This window comes from Cygnus olor, chromosome 3 (assembly GCF_009769625.2).
Source record: "Cygnus olor isolate bCygOlo1 chromosome 3, bCygOlo1.pri.v2, whole genome shotgun sequence".
In the NCBI taxonomy this organism is placed as follows: Eukaryota; Metazoa; Chordata; class Aves; order Anseriformes; family Anatidae; genus Cygnus; species Cygnus olor.
In genome coordinates, this window is record NC_049171.1 from 52,593,418 (window position 1) to 52,616,109 (window position 22,692).

Below are 22,692 nucleotides of genomic sequence, written 5' to 3' on the forward strand. Positions count from 1 at the left end.
GAAGGTCCTGTACTGAGCAGCTGAACAACAGTTCTTCATTAGAAGAGCAGCTAGTAAATTCCAGTAAGAACCAGCTATGTAGAAAGCACGTTCTAACTGTTGCATAACACCAATTATCTATTACATCTGTGTTTTAATATTGAGTTAAAAGGTACTCTTCTCAAGATAAAGGACTCCATTTCACAAGGAAGATACATACTATTACTTGTACAAACAGGCATTTGCATATTTATATGGGATAATTATGCCATTAAACAATATTGTACAGCCTTTTTTGGATGAATTTATTTGGGATTTTATTTCATTAAATAATCACCTGTCAGTTATGATTGGTCACTCCTCATTCTAGACATTTTTACTTGGCTTTTTTCCTGTATGTATCACAGCAGGAGGCTGAGTTCAAGAAGTCAGCGCATAGATTAGGGGCAACACAGAAGCAGGAGAGGAGATGTTTGTTTGTAGGAGGTGTGAATAAGTGGATGGTTGAAGGCTGGTATCACTGACATAGAGAAAAGTGCAGAAAAAAATGACAGCAGCAGACAGGCAGTCTTATCGCTGCCAAGGGCCTCGAAGCCGAGAACAAAAAAAATGAGGTTAGAATGAGGTGATTTAGAGAAACAGGTCATATGTCAAAAGAGAAGGGTAGGAAAGGTGACTTTTGCCACTTAGGTTAAACTGCAATTTGTCAGTCCTTCACAACGGATCACACAGAAGATATGAGATAAGTGCAAGTGTGCTGTTGAGCTTGGACAACATACCTTTTCCCATGAAGACAGTCCATACTATCCAGCTTCTGTGGAGAGGTGTGAGGCTAGTAGTGGAAAATACAATGGCCCTTTGCAGCACAGCATTGTTCTCTACATGTGACAAAAGCTGTTCAGTTCTTCTATGTTTACTTTTACAAGTATAGCAGGTGCCACACCAGAAACAGCTTTCCCTGTCCTCACCAGACCCTCTTGCAATGTGAACGTAACAGAGACCTGTGAGATCAGCTGGCCTTTCCAAATGTTAATCACTTTTCAGAGACTAAATCAGACCTGTTTTGTTTTGTTTGTCTGTTTGTATTGTTTGGTTTTGTTTTTGTTTTGGTTTCGGTTTTTTTTGGTGTGTGTATTCTTTGTTTTTGGTGGTGGTGGTGGTGGGTTTTTCTGTTGTGGTTTTTTTTTTTCTGTTTTTTTGTTTTGTTTTGACTTTTTAAACAGGGAAACACCAGCCTCTTTTCCTCTTGGAGAGGGAGATTGAAGTGTTCTGGGCAATGATACAAAGCTAACCAAGAGACATAGATCTCTAAAGTTTTGGAAGGCTTTTTAATAAAGAACCTGTTTTCAGGTAAAATGGGGGCACAAGTTGTAGGATGGGTGGAATTTTTTAAAAAGGCTTTTTTATCAAAAACTATGTTTTAAAGAATGATGTTGAAGCAATAATAAATCTAAGTTCATGTCTTCTGTGGCAGTCAAACTATGCCTTACTACAGGGCTTGGGACAGAGAGTGAAACCCTACACAGGCTGTGGTTTCAGGTGGGGATCATTCAACTTTTCTTTGAGAGAGACTCCACAGAGTAAAAGCCCTGCAAGAGGACAGTCCCTCAGCCTGACCTGAAGACAGACCCTGGAAGAGGTTCATCAAACCTTTTGTGCTTCACTGATTCTGCAGTCCCAATCAAACTGACTCCCAGACTCTTCCTGTCCCCATTATGGTAATAAAGTGTTTTCTTGCCAGGGAAATGGGTCATCCATCACTTTTCTCCCAGCTACATGAAAAGCTGGAAGGAAGGAAGAGAGGGAAAGAAGCAAATATATGCAACTGCTGTGACCCTGGCTGATCTTTTCATGAATCAAATATTCAGTCTCAGAGTTCCTTGGCTGCATAGGCAACACTGAATCCCACCTTGCAAGTCCCTTGCATGGCAAATCCCACGCGGTGGCAGTGTCAGGACGGGTTTGGGAAAAGCAAGGATGATCTATAGGGAGCCAGCAGTGAACTTAAAAGTCTTGATAGGACATCAGAGAAGGGTGGATAGAGAAGAAAGACGTGAAGAGGTCAGCAGAGAAACAGCTTGTTTGGGAGAACCTCAGAGCACACCAGGAGGTCTCCAGGTAGGGATGGGAGGGAGGTAACAGGCTTCCATAATTTGCAGAGGCTTTGCTGAGCTCTGGGTGCATGGCATCTCTCCACTCTACTAGCCTATGTCTTCATGGGATCCATTATCCACCCTAATGAAGGTAAAATAACAACCCCCATCCTTCCCCCTCTCCTCTGCCTTCCCCCCCCCCCCCCCCCCCCCCAACCTTATAGTGTCTTTACTCATTCTTTCAAGAAGCCCCTTCTCTCCTACCAGAAGAACTCCTCTCCTCTGTGGCAGCCTCTCCTCAGCCTTCTGGAGCTCCCCAAGCAAAGGAAGAGGAGCCAAGTTGAGGCCAGGCCTCCAGCTTACTGGGGCAACTGAGAAAGAGAAGACTGGGAAGAGCAGGAGCAAATTGGGGGTAGAGACCTCAAAGATCCCCAGAGCACAGGACTTGCTGCTCTTGCTATCATGCAAGAAGCAGGAACAGGCAGGATGGGAACTGTCAGTGTCAAAGCTGGCACCCTCACTGGCACAGTGTCAGCGGAATTAGGAGCCAAAGTTTTGGTACAGTTATTACATGATTTAATTCTTACCCTGCTTCGTGCTCTCAAAAGGACAAAACAATATTGCTAGAAGAGCATGCTGTTTTTCTGGTTATAACATGGTGATTTTAACAACCAGAAACACTGACTATACCCAAGAGATCTAACCACTAAAACACGCTAAGTAATTAATAATAATAATAATAATAATAATACAGTCACCTGTTTACCAGAAAACTGTAGCTGTTCTTGTAACAGAAGGTACTCTTCTCCATTCAGTCTTGCACTCTCCACTGAATACATTGTAGCCCAATACAAGTAGCCATTTACTGAATCTACTACTAAATCCTTCACTAGGTACACAACATGAACCACAACATCCATATGGCCTCCCAGCAGTGATTTTCTGTAGATCTAGGGACAACAGAATTGCTTTTAGCACCACACTTAAATTGTTAGCCATGATCAATTGAGTATACACAAGTGATTTTCCCACAGCCATATATCACAAGTTTATGCAAGCCTTAGGCTTCCAAAACTTGAACCTTTTCATTCAAAATGGAAGAAGAACAAGGCAAAATTATTAGTTAATGTTTGTCAGAAAGTAACAAAAGAAAAAGCTGAAATATCTATACCCCTTGGCTTTACAAGTTTCAGCAGCCTTCTGTCTGACAGAGTTTCTCACCCACTTCTTATTCACTTTTCACGAGAGTAAATGAGGGTGCAAGGCAGTGTGAAATCTGGCCTTCTAGCTCCAGTTTTTAAAAAAAGCTTCTGACTTTGCACTTACAAGAAATGAAAGGCATAATTTGACAGCACTGCATAAATTAGCACTGCAATTTTGAAGTCAGATACCTTTTAAATAATTCACATGTCAGTGTTTCTGATATGAGAGTGTACAAAGTGCAATTGTAATTATTTTTTATCTACAGTGATCTGCAAAATATCACAGTACAGAAGCCAGTCTTGAAAATCTTTGTGTAAACAAGTCATGCTAATGTGCTACATATATAAGGATTAAAATAAAGTCCATCTCCCTCATGGCTGAGATGGACTTGGCAGCCTTCGTTTTTGCCATCTTCACTCATTTTTACAATGTTGAATTCTACAAAACTGTTGATAACATATTTGCCTGTTTTGCACCTGCAGTTCAGTACCATGCACTAGTCAATATTAGTGAATATTTTACCCCAAACATTTGTATAAGACTGGAAAATCACATAAGAAAAGCCTCCTCTTTATATATTATGATAGCAAAGGTCCAAATGCATCTCAGGTTGCATGTAATAAGGACTGTCTTCCCAAATACTGTTTTACAGTCTTCTTATTGACTTCATTTATATACATATATTTTTAAGTGCAACTCTACCCTACCGTATTTGCTTTGCCAGCCCAATACAAGCATTGTCCCAACCAATCGAAGGCCAACATTCTTGCATTTCTGATGTCAGATATATGAGGATTCTCAGTGGTACTCTCTCTCTTGTTCAATGACCATGTCTGAACCTTCCCCATGGAATTACTCCAATACAGAGTGTCATTATACCAGTCAAGGTCTTGAAGAAAAAAAAAAAAAAAGATATTAAGCATTTCACAAGCATGTAAATAAAACAATAAACAAACAAACATATATAATATATATATATATATAAAAATAAAAAGGAACCAGACATTTTAGTTTTTAAAGAAGAATGCAAATGAACACTTAGTCTCAGTTAACATGAAGATATTTCCTTATAGGAATCACAAATTTTTATGCATATCACTCTGACAGTTATAAAAGTATATCATCTGTATTGGGATGCTGGAGGCACCACCTTTTGGCTCAGAGAGATGATTTCAGCTCTGCTGTAGCTGTGATGACATCAGTATCAGCCTGAAGAAGAGAAGGCTCTGGGGAGATGTCATTGCAAATTTTCAATTCTTAAAGGGTGCTTATAAAAAAGATGGAGAGTGAGTTTTTAATTGAACAGATAATTATAGGACAAAGGGGAATGGTTTTAAACTAAAAGAGAAGATATTTAGATTAGATGTTAGGAGGAAATTCTTCATTCAGAGGGTGGTGAGGCGCTGGCACAGGTTGCCCAGAGAATCTGTGTATGCCCCATCCCTGGAGGTGTTCAAGGCCAGGTTGGACGAGGCCCCAGACAATGTGATCTAGTGGGTGGCATCCCTGCTCATGGCAGGGGGGTTGGAAATGGATTATCTGTAAGGTCCAACCCAAGCCATTCTATGACTCTATGATCCGTAGCACTTCACTAAGGACTAATTTGATCCAGAAAGTAGAAGAAAGAGGATGGAGTCAAAGGCTTGGTTCAGTGAAGCTGCTTCACTACACCTTCAAGTCTAGACTGCTGCAATGAAAACTCTTGCCTTTCAGTTGATAAAATTTATGAAGACCTCATAAATGCCAATATGCAGCAGCAACACTAAGTTTAGTGGAGTATTTACCTGAAATATTTCTTATATCGGGAGAAAGGAATTCTCCTGGTCCATAGCTGTCCAGCCACTGCCTCCAGAGCCCTTCAGCCTCCACTGCCAATATATATGCCTCCTCTTCAGCTGCTAAAGAAAGAAAATTGCAGCTGTGCACACCAACAAAGATCTAATTTATTATATTTGTATTTTAATTATCTTAGCAGGGGTTCCTGTTTCTGGGAAATTACAGAAGTACATAGTTAAAATTGGCCTGTGTTAAGGAATAATGGACAAAGAAGGCAGGCATGAAAATATCACAATTTGAGAAAGTTACAGATTCAGGGCAGGTTTAGACCCAGAATAAGACAATTTGGAACCCTATTAGATACCTAAACACTACTGCAGGTTTGGACCTTGCTTACCAAAGTCAATTAATATCCCAGATTTCAACTGCCAGCCCAGTACATTAAATAGAAACATTTTTTTTCCCTCAGACATAGGTTATTACAGGTGAAATAGGTATCAAAAAGCATTTCAAAGATCTACTAATCTCAGACATTGTGCACATGCCCATTTCTCCCATTATCTCCATTAAACCCAACAGTTTTCAGTTTTTAGTTAGCGTGCACTCTCTTGTAAACTTCCATGAATACCTAAAACACTGCTCAAACTACTTCATCATAGGAAGTGCTTTACAGAGTACAAAGCACCCTTTGTATACCTGTTTTTTCCATGTATAAAAAATGTGTTTGACGGTGTATTTGCATTAGAAAATAATATATTTATAAATATATATATAAACATTAATAATAAATACATACTATGTAGTACCATCATTGTAGTTTGAGAATCTTGTTACTTTAACTAAATGCAAATTCAGTTATCCTGTAATCTTTAGTGTTTCTAACCTAATCCTTTTTGTACCCCTCTAGTTGCAGTCTTTATCCAAAGCCTGGACCAGGTGGAAAGCTGTACACATGACTCGTTCATCATTTCTCCTGGATAACAAAGAAATTCTCACCTCCTTTTAATGTCATGCCTCTAAACGACTCCGACCACGGCCCTTCACCAGCAGGAGACACAGCTCTGACAGACATTTCATACGCTGTGAAGCTGGCCAAATCCTTCACCATAAACCTGGTGTCACTAATGTTTGAGACAACCTGTTCCTCCTTGGAAGGATTTTGAGATGACACTTTCACATCATAAGTCCAGTTCTGCCAAGCAGATGGACCTGTGAGATGCAAACATTTATGTTATTGCACAGTAGATGACTGTAGTGGAAGATATGTGTTCTTTGAGAAAACTCTAAGTTTGTAAGTTGGAAGCTTGTTTCAAAAATGCCAGTGACAGAGGAATTAAGAAAGGGATGAATTAAAAATGTATATTCTCTGTCTCTGTGACCAACCAAGAGTAGTGGCTGAGTTCCCCATGAAGAAAGAAGTTGGAAGAACCCAAATTTTCCTCAGGTAGTTTTCTGGTGTTACTCTTCAAACACATATGCACAGAGGATAGACAATAGCACAGATTGAAAACCACTAAGGTCACTGACATGCATTTTCTGTGTGATATCATCAGCAAACATTACTGACACTCCATACCTTGGTTAAGATGGAACCTTGCTTAAAATCCCTTGCAAATGACAGATGAGCTATTCACCTATATAAACTTTTTTTTTTTTTTTAATTTATGCAGACAATTCAGGTATTTTACTGGCAAATCTTGAGTTAAATTTTTCAGACTGAGGTAAATCCACATCTTCCAGCAGAACTGGCTACTGAAGTCACTGAAGTCCAACATCAGGGACAGGAAAAAATGGGAGGATTTCCCCTAGAAAGAAAAGGACTGGTCTTTCAGGAAATAAAATCTGAACTTACTGGTTCCAATAGTGTGTTCAGGTGATCTCCAGCTAATCACAGCTTGATGCAATCCAAATAGCACTGTGACAAACCGAGGAGGAGTTGGTAAAGGAAAAGGCTGAGTTGATACCCCATAGAAGAGCAAATTGCCAAAGCCAAAGTACTCTGGACAATCCAAACTGCAATCCATAACATACTCATTGAAGCTAGACTTTCCGTCTAGAGAAACCTCCTCTTGGAAAACTGCCCGGCCATCCGTGACAGTAAACATGTTATCTTCATAAACAAAGCTCTCCATGTCATCAAGTGTCACGTGCGATCGCAACATATGAAATTCTGAACCATCAAGAAAACCCGACACAAAGGCCTGTTCTGTTTTGTTGAAGAAAATAAGTCTCTTAGACTGGAAGTTGATCACGAAGTCTCTCAGAGCACTGGATTTCACAACTAGTGAAGCTGCAGAGGCAGTGTCAGGAAAGTGTGGAAGGTTTGCTCTGTATATACCATCCTCCAGGAGACAGAAAATATACCTGGCCATGGAGCAAAATATACCCAAGTAACTGCAGCGCAAGAACTCTATAGATGAGTCACAAATATTTTAACAGCTCAAAGATGTGCCTGACTTTATGCAGACAATGAAAAAATGCTTTTGGTGCTAATAATATACATCCTAGGAGAATTAAGTACATCACTTTTTACCTTCTGGGGATCTGGCTGGCAAATCACTAGAGAATATTCTTCTATAATACCTCAGGTATTAAGCATTGACATTTAAAATGCAAAGAGCTTTATATTTGTAAATGCACCAAATGTCTATAAAACAAATTTCTGCATGGGAAATACTTTATCTCCTCTGATAACACCCTAGGGAAGAAAATGCTGAAACAATTCTGCAAGGTGTCACTTTTGTTCCAACAGTTTTATTGTTTGTTATTTGTTGCCATTGCACTTCTGTTTTAGTAAGGGAAGAGTTTGAAACAGGAACTAGATGACTACTGAAGTGGAGACAATTAGAGGAGCTTTATAGCACCTTTGACACCAAACACTCACAGGAGGACACTCACCCATTATAGGGATCAGCTACAACCTTCCTAGGGGATGTCACATAAAGAGGAGTGATGTCTTCAGCTGCTGTGCAGTTCTCTAAATGACAAACATGTATCTGGGGAATGAGAAGAGAAACCGGTGATGCATTTGCTAACAAGCAAACAAGCTGACTGGGGATTCTTTCAGGTGAACCCAACAACAAAATACCTCTCTCACAAGCCTAGGTCCTTCTAAGCTCCAGTGTTGTCAGACACCCAGGTATATCAGTGTAGCATGTACAAATAGATCCATGACAGCTTACCCTGAAAGAGCTGTCTGCCAGTCATCTTCAGCTTAGCTTCCTGCCTCTGAGCTGGAGGGAGAAGCCTGATTTTGGGGTATTGACAAACTGTGCTTTGAAAATGATCTAGTACAGTAGGACAAAGAGAGAAGAAAGTGCTTTTCTGATACTGGGAGCAATACCTTGGGACTTCTCTAACCTGCAATGGCTTCAGAAAGCTGTTCAGTGTGTTCATCTACAGCTGCTTTTGTATTATTTTCTCACTACTAAGTTTCTCACTATGAGAGCAGCAAGAAGCTAGCAAAACCAAATAAAAAAACAAACAACAACAACAGCAACAAAACACTAACCATTTAGGGCAGCTTTCTAGTCCTTTGTGCATTAGAGCAATATAAAGGTACATGTAAAATCTGGCCATTAACGTAAGTGATGTTTCACCAGTAGGGAATCAAGTGCAGAGTTTCTATCTATAATTTTACTTCAGGTTGAAACAGTAGTAACTTCAGCTGTCATCACTTTCCCTCTTGAACTTCTTTTGCCATCTATGAAGAGCATTGTAATCACTGACTAGTTACCACACCCCACACCATCTTCCTGAGGAAGAGTAGGAACTGAACAAGGTACATAGAGAACCCAGTAACAGAAACAAAGTCATTAATATTGGGTATGAGCTGGACATAAAACCAGTCTCAAAAAAAATAAAGCATTTAAAACCAAAGCCTTTTCTGTCTTAAGGGGAAAAATAAGACAAGGATACAGAGTTCTGTATAACCTGTTTGCTTTAAATATGACTTGATATTCCTCTTTGCTTTTTTTTTTTTTTTTTTTTGTGAAATATGTGGATATTATTGAAGTTAAAACTCTATTTCTACAATTATATTTTGTGTATGATAAGCGTCAAAGAGAATTTCCCAAGTAAATTAAATTATAGGAGTGGTTCAAATAAAATAAGAAATTAATTAAGCCCCAGAGCACTACCTTTTCATTCATGACAAAGTATATCCTCTGGAAAAGCCAGTCTACTGAGATTGATGTTATATTCCCCCAGCCAGCATAAAAGAGCATTATGTCAGATGTGTCAGACATATCTGCAGCTCCTTTCACCCAGATGGAATTCCCCTCAGAAAAATAGACAACTTGCTGATAAACATTCACTGAAATTCCTAAAAAATAGAAAAATACGTGCACACAAATAATATAAGAAATATGTCTCAATTTTTCAGTTACTGTTTCCTAATTGCCTTGAAAAGAAGCACTTTTCAATCTGCAACCCAACTTCATAGGAGAAAAGTTAACTTTTTCTCTCCTCCACTTCTAGTCTTCATTCAGATAATGAAACTTTCCCATCTCCTATGTAAGTGATATTATTGTAGACAATTGCCTTTCACAAAGGTAACCAGACAGAAAAAGAATATATAAAATGCAAACCAACTGACACTGATTCCTCCTCTCCAGGGCAAAGAGATGCAGTTTGTATCTGCTCACAAAGCACCATGTACTCTAATTTAAGCTAGACATTATCTGTGCCACTCCTGTACTATCAAAGAGTATTTAGTCTGGGGCAACATTCATTCTCTGGCGTCTTTGCGGCTCTGTGAACTGTAGAAGATAAACTCAGATTTCCACACTGTCTCCAATGACCACATACAGCACCAGTGTAGATAACAGACCTTACAGTGGCAAGTAATTTGAGATAACATGGTAGTCTGGTGATTTAGGCTACTTAAATGTCTTGTTCAGAAGCAATGTGCCCCAGACTTGCTAACATACAACACTAACATACACTTCAGCCAGTATCTTTTGACACTGTATTAAGTCTTTAGCTTGAACGACTTTACTTCCTCATATTCATGCTGAGAAAATGCAGTCATCAGTCATAGAGAAACATCTGCTTTGGCTTCACTTTACCTCTATTCGTATATCTACTGTATAAAAGTCCACCTCTGAACTAGCTGCCTAGATTCAGTGAAGAGATAACACTGGGGAGAAAAATTTATCTCATCCTAATGCCTGTCATTTCAAACAGGTCAAATCACATCCTGAAATTTCCCATTTCTCCCAACTGATTACGAAGGGAGGCCAATACTTTCTCAGACTAGGTGAGGTTCATTCTGCCCTTGCGAACACAGAGGTGTAAGTTACACCTGAGAGAGAGGGAGAGAGCCCAATGAAATTTTACCTGTAATGTTGTGGTGTATTATACCATTTTGAAGGCACTGGGCTGCTTCGACGAAATGTTCCGTGTATCTTTTCCTTAAAGACTGGTTCCTGGATAGGAAGAGCCATTTTGCTTTTTCCTTAACTTAAAAAAAAAATAAATAATTAAAAAAAAAAAAAAAGGAGAAATTCAGAATTTAGACAGATGCCTGCAGCACAAAATAATGTTAAGTCAGACACATCATTAACAGAAATGCATATGCACACACATATATACATACACACATATTCTTATGGTAGCAATGACTGACTAAAAGTTAAACTCTTTGAGTGTTGCAAGTGGATGGAGTTATTCACCATTACACCAACAGCATCTGGCTACTTGTCCAGGGTGAGAATGAACCACCTGAATTTCACACCATTATTTCCTGTAACATGAGAGTCCTTAGTGAAGGAAAGTGAGCTGCGGCAAATGAAGACGTAAGGATTCCCAGGGAAAGGAACACACTAAGACATCCACATCACCCTGAAATCCAGTGGAAGCCAGATATTTAACTCCCCTTGGCCTCTTTGAAAACCCCAGTCAAACTATAATATTATCCCACATAGCTTGGAAAGTGCAAAGCAAATACGTTTATTTTGTGTATATCATCATGTTAGCCTGTGATTTTTTCTAGGAAAAATTTATTTTCACTGATAAATAATGATAATGAGTTAATACTATATTCTTCAAAGTAGATGATATATATACACATCTATTTTAAGGTCAAAAAAGAGAGCTTGTTCACATAAACTGACTTCCTGCTTATACGGGCCCAGGTATCTTAGATAGAAATCTCTGCAGGAAGCCTTTACCTTCTGTCTGGGCTATACATAGCTCTGGAAGAGATAGCTATCCTTGCTTCTGAATCTCAGGTTCCTGAAAGTTTAATGCATTCCATGCTAAATTGATTTACAAGGTAGTTACCTTCATTTTAAGAAGTGATACATTATTTTAAGTCTGAATTTGGGTAATTTCAGTTTCCAAATAATCCTTTCCTTTTTTTTCTTTGTTTTTTTTCTTCTAGTTTAAACAAATTCCTGCTATCAGTGATCCTTTCTTCATATGGGTATCACAAGACTGTGATCAAATGCTGTCTTAATTCATTCCTGGATAATCTGAATAGCCTGAGTTGCCTGCACATCTCACATGATGCAGACACTACAAGTCATTTTGGTAATAGTCCCACTAGTAAAATGGAGTAGAGTAGTTCAGTTGGAAGGGACTTTCAGAGATCATTGAGTCCAACAGCCTGACCACTTCAGGGCTAACCAGAAGTTACAGCACATTACTGAGTGCATTATCCAAACCCCTCTTGAACACTGACAGGCACGGGGCATCAACCACCTCTCCAGGAAGCCTGTTGCAGTGTTTGACCACCCTCATGGTACAGAAATTTTTCCTAACGCCCAGTCTGACCCTCCCCTGGTGCAGCTTTGTGCTGTTCCCTCACATCCTGTCATCAGTGACCAGGGAGCAGAGGCCGGCACCTCCCTCCCCGCTCCCCCTGCTCAGGGAGTTGCAGAGAGCAACAAGGTTGCCTCTCGGCCTCCTCTTCTCCAGAGCAGACAACCCAAGTGCCCTCAGCCTCTCTTCACAGGACATGCCTTCACACCTGTTACTGGCTTTGTTGCCCTCCTCTGGATGCTTTCAAGGACCACAACACCCTTTTTACACTGTGGAGCCCAGAACTGCACACAATGTGCAAGGTGAGGCCGCACCAGCACTAAATATAACAGGAGCATCACCTCTTTTGACCAGCTGGCTGTGCTGTGCTTAATGCACCCCTCAGTGCCGCTTGCCATCTGGCTGCCAGGGCATGCTGCTGGCTCACTCTGAGCCCACTGTCACCAGCACCCCCAGTCCTTTCTGCTGAGCTGCTCCCCAGGCACTCCTCTCCCAGCCTGTGCGTGCGTCCAGCACTACTCCGATCCAGGGGCAGCACTCAGTGTTTTCCTTTGTACATTTACCTTTGTACCTAGTATAAGAGACTAGTGTCACTTCCTCGTCTTTTTTCCAGTGACATTTCTTACAGTTTAGCCCAGAGATCAGATTCTGTCTCTGATACAGTAAAACTATTTCTGAATGTGATACATGCAGAAAGGGGAGATCCTGTTCATGTGAGCACACACAAAAAATGCACGTGGGTGCAACTCACAGGAATCAACTGTTTTAAGTGGCAACTAGGAAGGGGATAGGGGGAAGGTTCCCCACACCAAAAGTTGTTCTGGCAGGGAGGGTTGTCTGTTTGTTTTCTACTTTAAATTAATTGCTTGCAAATTGACTTGACTTAATGAACCCAATGAGATGTACTAGTCTGGACATTTTACAAATGGCACAAATGTTTGTGGCTCAGAGTCAGCAAGCTCTAGAGTATAGGGAGCAAGTTCTCCACCTCTGTGGAGCCTCCAGATGAGGACATACCACTCTGTTAACTAACTTGAGCTATTACATAAAAATTTAAGGCATAGCTTTAAAAAAGCTTAACTGAAGCTAACGGACAAATTTCTTCAACCGGTAGAAAAGGACTACTGATTTTTAGATTTAGAGGCAGACTTAAAGGGTTTGCTAGAGCTTGGTTAAGAGCTTCCAAGTATTTGACAACAGGGATTTCTTCAGGAACAGAAGAGTCTTATGTTTTCTTTTCTAAAGATACATTTTCATAACAGTGAATTCATTCTCATTTGTGGTTTATGTCAACATAAACCTTTCTCTGGCAACTAATCAATATTTCTGTAATTTTTCAAGTGATACTTATAGTGCATCATTTTTATAATAAGTAAGTGAATATAGTAAAAATAAAAACAGCAATAAAAAAAAAAATAAAAACAACAAAAGATACATTTCCACATATTTTGCATGAGATTACTGAGGACATTTTGACAAGAGACTTTAATATGATATATTCAATGTTATTAAAAATATATGTTTGCTTATCAAAATCTTGTAGAAAATGAAAGCATGTCTTCTCAGTCACTGCCTTGGACCACTGGCATGTTTTTCACCTGTAGAACAACTCAAGATGAATTTGTTTGGGCCTACCAACATCTCAGATTATTACTGTGCTGTGTAGCCCAATAATGCTAAAGCCAAAGAACAGGACTGTCTCTGATGTACTACCAGTCCCTCAGTGTACAACTTGTGCTCTGTTTGCAGTTTAAATATTGTTCTCTTCTTCAGGGTACATGACAACCCAGTGAATGTGATTTTGTCCCCAGATACAGACAGTGATAAGGACTCTGCTGCTCCTGTACCTTTGGATTCTGGTGTTGTGATGTTGGCTTCTGCAGGGGGTCCAGCACCAGCCTCATTAACCGCTACAATGCTGAACCTATGGTAAATCAAAGAGACAGGTTTGGGTTTGAGGGTTTCTTTTGAGAGATTGATTAAGAAGCATTTTATAAAGAAGGGCAGGTGCTACAGAAGTGTTTTCCTTTTGGAAAACATACGTTTAAATAAAATGTTCTTGGAAATTTGTAATAAAAATATAATCAACCAGAATCTGATTTCTCTAGCTTTGAAAGGTGAAGCAACAGCAATATCCTCTAAGTAAAAATTTCAAATGGGATTTTAGACTCAGAAGAACAACTCAATTTCATTTCAAAAGATCTGTATTTACCAGTAAAGTAGAATGCAGACCCTGGTGTTTAATAAAAATGAAGGAAATTTTTCTAATGTTTAAATAGAGAGGACTGTTCTGTCACTCCCTGAATACACTGAAAACTTGCTATATAAGCTTTATATATATATAAAGATAAGAAAATGCAGCTTATTGGCCCTATATCAGATTGTTTTTCCTTCCTCCCCACCTGGATTCCATATAAATATAAGCAGCCTACCCAACCAGAATAACTTCATTATCTCAAGGAAGGTACCTCTGCTTTTGGCAAGAACATAAGTAAGCAGCACAATTGTGTAGAAGTGGTATTCAGGCATACCCTCTGGGTATACTATCTGGGCAAGAAGTAGTACAGCAGTCTTGGCCTTGTTGGTTATCTTTTCTTTTCATACCTGTAAGTGCTGTTTGGGAAAGTAGAGTAGAACTGAAAGCTATGCCCTCTTGATGCTCTCAACAGTTTATGATTCTCACTGGTCAGGAGCAAGTTATATCCAATAATCAATCCATTGGGAAAAAGTGGTGGAGACCAACTAACTTCAACAGTGTTTGGACTTGAACTCTGAATATCTTTAATGATAGGAGCTGTAGTAGGAGCTGCAAAAGACAGAAATAATTGACAGTGTTGTGGCATTTAAGACATGAATAGTTTTTCATTTTTTCAAGTACTGTTTTAGTTTTTAGACCTGGTAATATTGTTCCCGATAATATTTATTATTATAAAATAATTAATAAATATTATATAAGTTGTTGAAAAGTTATACATTAGGACCAGAACAGTTTCTAAAGGATCGTGAAGAAAAGCTAGCCTCCTTGTATTTTGCAGAAGACAACTAATTTCCCATTTTGAGTGTATAACCTTTCAACTCTTCATTCTCATATCTCAGTTTGCTCCACGTAACAGGGAACAGAACAAGAACAGTCTGCCCTGTGAATCTTCTAAATTATGCCTTTTCAGTGCCGCGTCCACATCACATTTTCACTGAAGTTTATTTGGTATCTATACAGTGACCTTGTTGTAAAAAGAAAAAAGGAAGCAAACCAAGCCTTACAAGGTTGGAGAACATTTAATTTCTCACATATCTGTGACCCCCACCACAGTGTACTTGTGAATCTGCTGAGAGCCAAGTCTCAGCTTCCATAGACTTTTCCCTATATTGTATTCTCTGGTCAGATGGATTTGTCACAATCTATAATGTAGAAACCCTGGAGGGTTTTTCCTTCTACCTTCAGTCTTGAGGGTTTGTTAATTTTCTTTGTTTTCCTAAACAGGAGATGCAAGGTGGGGAAAAAAAAAAAAAAAAAGTATGTCATTTAGGAACATGAGCAAGACTTTTAAAGTTAGATCTTGCAGCAGTAATGTTTCAGCACTAAGCTCAGTGAAGCTGGAAAACAAAGTAACTTAAAATCATGAAAAATATCTATTTATTTCTATGAAATTATGTACACTATGCCATGGGATGCAAACTAAAAAGCTATGACACCTCCTCTAATGCCTTACTCAAGGGTATATATAGTTCTCAATATGAAACTGCATATATCACCAAGAGAAAGGAAACAGTATCAGTGCAAAGTAAAATATTTTTTAATGTCAGTTCCATGAAATGTTGCTAACATGACCATGACATCATATGCTGTCTGTAAGACAGTAACAGACCAGGAAATTATATTCAAATACTATAATTTTATTTACCTTTTCATATCACTGATGTCTTAACTAAGGAATATTGTTAATGTAATTTGTCTCACAATAACAAGGTACAGGGAGGTTCCATCTTTCTGTTGTAGATATATAGATTTTTTAAATATGAGCAAATTAACTGACATGTTGTAAAAAAAAAAAAAAAACAGCAACCGTCTTTTTTTTTCCTTAAAGGTCCAGGAAAGCATTTGTATTTCATTCAAAAAGTTATTGTGTGTAATTATACACAAAAGTATTCAATGTTCCCTAACAATTTGACCATGTACTTTTCTGTTCACATTTTTAAAATCAGAAGCCACAAACAGTCCTAAATCTTGTAGTTCAAATAAAAATAGCCTATAGCATTTTAGCTCAGTCTTCTGCAGCTACTTAGCAGACAACAAATGTAGTTCTTTAGATTAAGCAGGTTTTTTTTTTTTTTTTTCCATGAAGGAAGCAAGAAACAACAAGGAAACCTAAATGTGTCTGATATGGTCCTGAAAGAAGTGATTAATAGTGCAATATATTACCTCCGAAAGCATGGGTCCGGTAACTGGGACTTGGCGGAGAATGGAGCTGCAGCTGAGATGTTATGATCCAAACTACTCGAAACACATACTCTGTGAAGGCTTGAAGGTCTTTGACTGTATATGAAGTTTCAGATACTACCTAGATCAATGTATAAACACATCCATTTTCTTTCTTCCTCCACCTGGAGTTATTACGTAGGGTGTTATCTGATCAAGAGAGATCTGATACAGCAGCATACGTATTTCAAGATACTGGAGTGCAGTATCCTAAGTTTAAATAAGAACAAATTCTGGGGGCTATTTGTATCACAGAATTTGATTTTTCTTCCTTTCAGAACTTTTTACCACCTATTTTCTTCAGAAAATCTAAATTTTTACTAAATCTAAGCAGTGAGTGGATGTGTGGAAGGATGGATACAATAGTAAATTTGAAGAATAAGGTTAATAATAATAATAACAATAACAATGACAACAACAACATGGGCAATATATTTTAAACTTTTGATATATATATATATACTAAAGGTTGATCCAATGACTCCTAGATACCCTAAAATATTTACAGTCTGAAGTCATTGTTCCACATTATTTCACCAATGATTAATTCAAAAGAACTTCCTGGTTAGCAAATGGTCTTCATGCTTTTTTGTACCAACTCACCATGCTTCATAAATTGGTCCAATAGAGATGATGACAAGGTAACAAGCATGCAGTTGACACAAAAGAGCATGATCGAAGAATGACTGCACTGAGTCAGAACAAAGGTCTACCTAGCCAAGTATTGTGTCTTTTACAAGAACCAAAAAAAAAAATATCTCTAAGGTAGAATACCCGGGGGAGGTGAGAGGGGGAATAAAAATAAAAATAGCATGCAATTATATTTCTCTAGAATAATCACAGTCTTGACATTTTATAAGTATGGATCAACATGAAAAAATTGCAATGTTTATATTTAGTAGAACTCAATTTTTTCTTCCATTAAATTGTCCAGTCACTTTTTGAACCCTATTTTGTAATTTAAATAATCTTAATATTTATTAATTTAAATTTAGTAATTTAACATCCACACGGGTCAGGAAGCAGCTGAACATCTTAACTAAATATTCTGCAATGAAATACCTTTGTGTGCTTGTTTTGAATTTTCCACTAACGTCCCTAGTTCTTATGTTGGAGGAAAAGGAATAATTGTTCAGTTCTCAGCTTCTCTATGCTATCCATGATATTCACAAACCTCCTTTACGTGCCTAATATATTATTAAATTATTTTCTAAAATAAAGCAAAGAGCAGACAATAAACGTAACCTTTGCCCTACAAGTACATTAAGAATCCTAATATGTTTTACCAGTCTTAGCAAACTGCTAGAAAACAATAAAGGAGCCACTTAATTCACCACTAAATTACAGCCACTTCTGTTGCAAAATCTGGCTGTTACTTTCTTTCCTCACGTGTTTTTTGACATGATTACACTCTAATAAATTACCTTCTTTTTTCCCCCCAGTGAAGCAGGAATGGATTATAAATTCGAAGAACCTTTTCCCTTGCAAAGTAAAAGGAATTGTCCTTCTTTACCTCAGTGTATCTCCAGTCCCCAGGGAGCTGATTGAACTTCCACTGGATAATATATTTCACCTCAGAGATGTTAGCTGGCTTCCAACCTAGTGTGACATTGTGGCTTCCAATGGTAGATGCAAATGGTGCTCCAGGATTGTTCAAATATTCTGAGGGGGAAACAAACACAATAGTAAGAAAACTCCTTTCATGGCAAATTCTGGATCTATTACCTCATGCACCTGATAGCTCTGAAGCCAACAAAAACTCATAAAATAATATATTTAAACTGTTGGTGAATGAATCACATGACATTTTAAAAGTAGTTTGATAAAAAACCTTGAGCGGGCCAAGCTCAAACTGAGCAAATGTGGCTACAACTCTGCACTTGGGTAAATGCACTTTCAGTTATAGGTACCTAGTGAAGGTCTGATGAGTAGAGAAAGTATGGGAAACCTCTGAAGAGAGGATTTGCACGGAGCCTCTTTCAATACCACTGTATTAGCCTAATTATTACCATGTAAGTCACGGGAGATTTTGGCAATGATTTCAATGTAACAGTCAGGTCAAGGATGAATGCTCTACAAAGCATCATCTTAAGTAGTTGAGAATGGATTCAAAAAGTCCCAAGTCCATGAAAGGAAGGGGAAAAATGTTCTACTGTACAGCAAAGTTAACTTCATTTTATCTGTTATAAGAAAAAAGAAGAGAATGATAGCTTTCCAATGAATCAAAAAACACAACATATCCCTATTTTTTCCAAAGAAATCCAGATCACAAAGCAAGGCTGTAATCGTAAAATGGAATTTATCAGACTGTGAGTTAGACACAGGACTATGTTTAGACTTACCTTGTACTTCAACACCATATGCATCCTCTGCACGGCTACAGCCAAACTTGCAGGAAATTGTCTGTGTAGGATACAGAAATCACTGGTTAGTTTTGTAGAAATACACACATTTTAAATACATAGAAACCCTGTGGACATTTTGAATACATTAAAATATTGTAGAAATAATTACATTCATTTTTAAAAATGGCAGTACCACAATTTCATTCCAGAGATTTTCCTGAGAGCCATTCTATCAACTTCACTGGGCACTGAATGAGGGCTTTCGTCCTTACACACTGTCCCTTTGTGGAAAGCACAAATACGGAGCTGTGTTAAAGCTGGAAAAAGAATTTGGTGACAACCATGGATTTAGAAAATATTTTTTTAAAAAACTTGTTGGCAATGTATTCTACATTTGGGGTTTCACTCTTTCTTGCTTCATGTATTTCTCATGAATGAAGCATACTCTTACAAATGTAATTCCAGAGAATTTTGAAAATGGTTGAAATCATTAACTTCTCAGAACAGCCCGGCTAATTCACTCTTCCTCAGTAGTAGTTACTACTTCTGCTACAATCATGTCTACAAGCTGAAATCATGACAATATCCCAGGGCAGTGAGTTCTCCACACTCACATCCTAAGAACAGAAAACTTCTAAGAGGTTTCAGTCTAGGCAGGGAACCTAGAGGTAGCATTACCCTGTTTTATAGGCAGAGAACATAAAAAGAGGTGGTAACATTTCCCAGATGCATCGTAGTAGCTTAAAAATCACTTTTAAGACTGAGTCTCCAGGAAATTCCAAAAATTTGAGAAGTGATGGTTTCAGTTTTTTCTAGACAGGCATTTTATTTGCGCTCATTTTACTCTGTGAGTTTATTTGGCCTATAAAACTTGAAGTTTGCTTCATACAGCAGCCATGTTTTGAGTGATAATTAAGATTTAGACCATTCAGAGGCAATTCATTATATTAACTGAGTGATTTTCCTCAATTGCGCTCTTTCTAAGACTCCAGGATATCCAATTCTGGCACCCTTCAGACACTGATAAGGCATACGACTTCAGAAAAGTCAGTTGCTGCTGAGATAGATTTCAAAACTTCCTTAGCAGTATATCCTTAAATATATTACCTCAAATCTAGGCATTAGCTGCCAAGTACAAGAATTTCAAAAGTTTTTCCAATGCTTTCATGTTCAGAGAAATAAAATACTTCCAAGTGAATTACAATGACTATTAGCAGGCAAAGGTCTAGGTATAAGTAAATATTACTTATCAGCTGTAAATTGCAGCTTGTCTTTACAACCAAGTATTGTTTACTTTGCAGGGGATCACTTTGTCAGTTTAACAAGCTGATTCATCGTGCTTTCTGCTTCATTTAACACAGACATTTTCAACCATTTGTGTTTTGTATTGTTTTTCCTTCTTCTTCTGATCTTTGTCAGAACCATAAATCCAATTTTTGCTTTAGGTAGGAGGATTACAGAAGCTCCAACCCTTAGAAATTTTGAAGGAAATTTGCCATCTGCTCTGCCTGAAAACAAGAAATCCTCATATATTCTCCATCTATAGGAACTGCCCCTTCCTGTGAATATCCCCACTGAATTTAGAGGCATTCCCCTGTTCCTAGCTGAGCAGTACTATTCAAAAGGAGTAATACTCCTGGCTTCAGTCTCAGGGCGTAGTCACACAACAGAGCTGAGCCAATGCCAAAGGAAAAGTCCCACTCTTGTGCCTCCTCCTTTCCCCTGAGGACTGCAATGATCTGATCTCCTACATGCAGTGATCTGGTGCTCGCGTGACCACATGGGGAGTCAAGTCGGGCAGCTGATCCAGCATAAGGATAATCCTGAAAAGCCCTCGCATAATTTGTGGAACTAACATTGACATTTTGTGTGGCCAAACAAGCAAAAACAAACAAAACCACTATTTCTATGTTTCTACAGAAGTTGGTTACTTCTTGGGCTGTTCCTATGCTCTAAAACCATTTTATCTGTAAGCCATTTAGCTTACTTGCAAACTATTGTCATGTTCACATGTTTCACAGATCAAGAAGCACACCACCACCACCCCGAAAAATCAATCCTTTCAATCAGATTTCCAGACTCCCAGCAGGTTTATGTTCTACTTGGGATCCTCTCCAGCTCCTCTACTGCCAGCTTGCCTCCAACTGGATACAACAACTGGCCACAACAACTGGCCTTAGCAGTGCCAGCCACTGTCCTGCGATCATCACTGTCCCATCCTACCCTCTATGTTCAAGTTAAAAGGCCTCTGTAAAGCATCATCTCCTCAGCAGCATTTTGTTGTCTCATGCTTACCAAAGTGCCACTCCATCTGCAGCACAGATCAGGCATTTTCCTTCCAAAGGGAAGCACATTGTGCCTTACTGAATTACATTTTATTTATTTCACGTCTTCTACCCAGTCAAGACCATGTATTGCCTTCTAGTCTAGCTCCCACTACTTCTAGTCTAGCTTCCACCTCTCCTCAGCCAATGCCATACCAGCCTGAATAAGCATTCTCTCTGGTTTATCCTTGATGGTATCAATGAAAAATTGAATGGAACAAGACCACAAGGGAGAGCACAGAAAATAGCTGAAGTGGGTCGCTATTGTGTCCTATGCTGGTGAGATTAGATTGCTTTCTTTAAAGCAATACTTCTTGCTACAGAACAGTCTTCAATGTAAACATGCCCTTAGCAAACATGCTGGGAAGAAGAGATTGTATATTCAAATACTTGAGTCATTCTTCAGCTTTAGGGAACACAAAACAATTACACCTGGATTGATAAGCTTGTGTATCTGCATTATATTTCTTAGCACTGTATGAACATTGTAAGAACTGAAATTATGATTTTTTTGTTTGTTTGTATCAATCTGATAGCATTTAACTTACCTCACATGTTCTGCTGTATGTCTTGTTCTGCCAAGAAGCAAATTAGAGAAACACAGTATTAGCATAAATATAATGACAATATTTTAACAGATAATATCAATTAATTAGAAATTTCTTACTGTGAAAGTATACTCAAAAATCTTATCATTGGTAAATAGTGGGAAAAAAAAAAAAAAAAAAAAAAAAAAAGCCATCATTAAGATGATGCCAAGGCTGAATGAGCTTCACTTTTTCAGGTAGGTCCAAAAAGATCAGCTTAAAAATTCATGGCAGTTGTCCTAGACCCATGCTAATTCTTCCCCATCTGGTTTGCTAAAAACAAGAAAACAGTCTAGTGAAGAGATGAGCTACATTTACATCCAATATAGGCCCCAGCAGTGTAAAATCCTGAAATCACTAGTTCTTTCTCAGTGCTTGAAAATCTGGGTAAGTGGTTGAACTGAATAAACTGTAAAGTGTCCCCATATTGTGACACATACAATTTAAACGTCTGATTTTACAGGTAACTCCTACACTAAGAATTATTATTATTGATCCCTGTGGGTCCCTTCCAACTCGTGATATTCTATGATTCTATGATTAGTTTCCCAACGGAGATATTACAAATGTACTACGAAAAAAATACAGACCTTACATCTTTTCATAAAAACACTGCTCTTGTTAGGTTTTCCACATCTGCTGTTAGATGATGTACTTGATGGACTGGAGACAACTGCTATAAAGCCAAGGTTAAAGCAATACTCACACATTTCAGAGGGCAACTGAGCTGCACCGTTGCATTCCAAAACTGACATCCCTGTGTGCACTGCAAAGACAGATGGTGGCTTTAAAAAGGACTTTGAAATCACATTTGTAAAGAAAAGGGAAACTCCAGTGCTAAGGGTGAGGAGAACGTTTCAGAAACACTTGTTCACTGGGTAGAAGTGGCAGATATGCATTATGCAACACAGCCAAGCACAGTGGAAAGCCATTCAAATAAAAGCCTCCTGCTCTTCAACAGGCAAGGCATAGGCTTTAAAACGATGAGTTTTCAAAGATGTAATAAATATTATGTGATTTGAATTTGATGTTGGACCTGTCTTGTTTATTCTGTCCCATCCACCTTTTAATGTTCCTGTACATTTTTCTTTTTAAAGGGAACCTGGAAGGGAATTGCTTTAGAAGCGTGACAACTCTGACATC

The 22,692-nt window shown here is 38.4% G+C and overlaps 1 protein-coding gene across 1 annotated transcript in view; it reads right to left on the reverse strand.

Moving 5' to 3' along the window:
* Positions 1 to 22,692, reverse strand: part of ROS1 (ROS proto-oncogene 1, receptor tyrosine kinase) — an 80,574-nt gene that overhangs the window by 51,107 nt on the left and 6,775 nt on the right. Inside the window, exons 4-18 of the mRNA XM_040553396.1 lie at positions 22,256 to 22,315; positions 21,511 to 21,537; positions 18,636 to 18,696; positions 17,807 to 17,955; positions 16,237 to 16,375; positions 14,421 to 14,622; positions 13,664 to 13,740; positions 10,392 to 10,514; positions 9,191 to 9,375; positions 7,950 to 8,047; positions 6,904 to 7,415; positions 6,048 to 6,260; positions 5,060 to 5,170; positions 3,983 to 4,164; positions 2,831 to 3,022 (exon numbers count right to left, since the gene is read on the reverse strand). Coding sequence (XP_040409330.1) covers positions 2,831 to 3,022; positions 3,983 to 4,164; positions 5,060 to 5,170; positions 6,048 to 6,260; positions 6,904 to 7,415; positions 7,950 to 8,047; positions 9,191 to 9,375; positions 10,392 to 10,514; positions 13,664 to 13,740; positions 14,421 to 14,622; positions 16,237 to 16,375; positions 17,807 to 17,955; positions 18,636 to 18,696; positions 21,511 to 21,537; positions 22,256 to 22,315 — 2,331 coding nt within the window. The remainder of the gene's footprint in view (positions 1 to 2,830; positions 3,023 to 3,982; positions 4,165 to 5,059; positions 5,171 to 6,047; positions 6,261 to 6,903; positions 7,416 to 7,949; positions 8,048 to 9,190; positions 9,376 to 10,391; positions 10,515 to 13,663; positions 13,741 to 14,420; positions 14,623 to 16,236; positions 16,376 to 17,806; positions 17,956 to 18,635; positions 18,697 to 21,510; positions 21,538 to 22,255; positions 22,316 to 22,692) is intronic.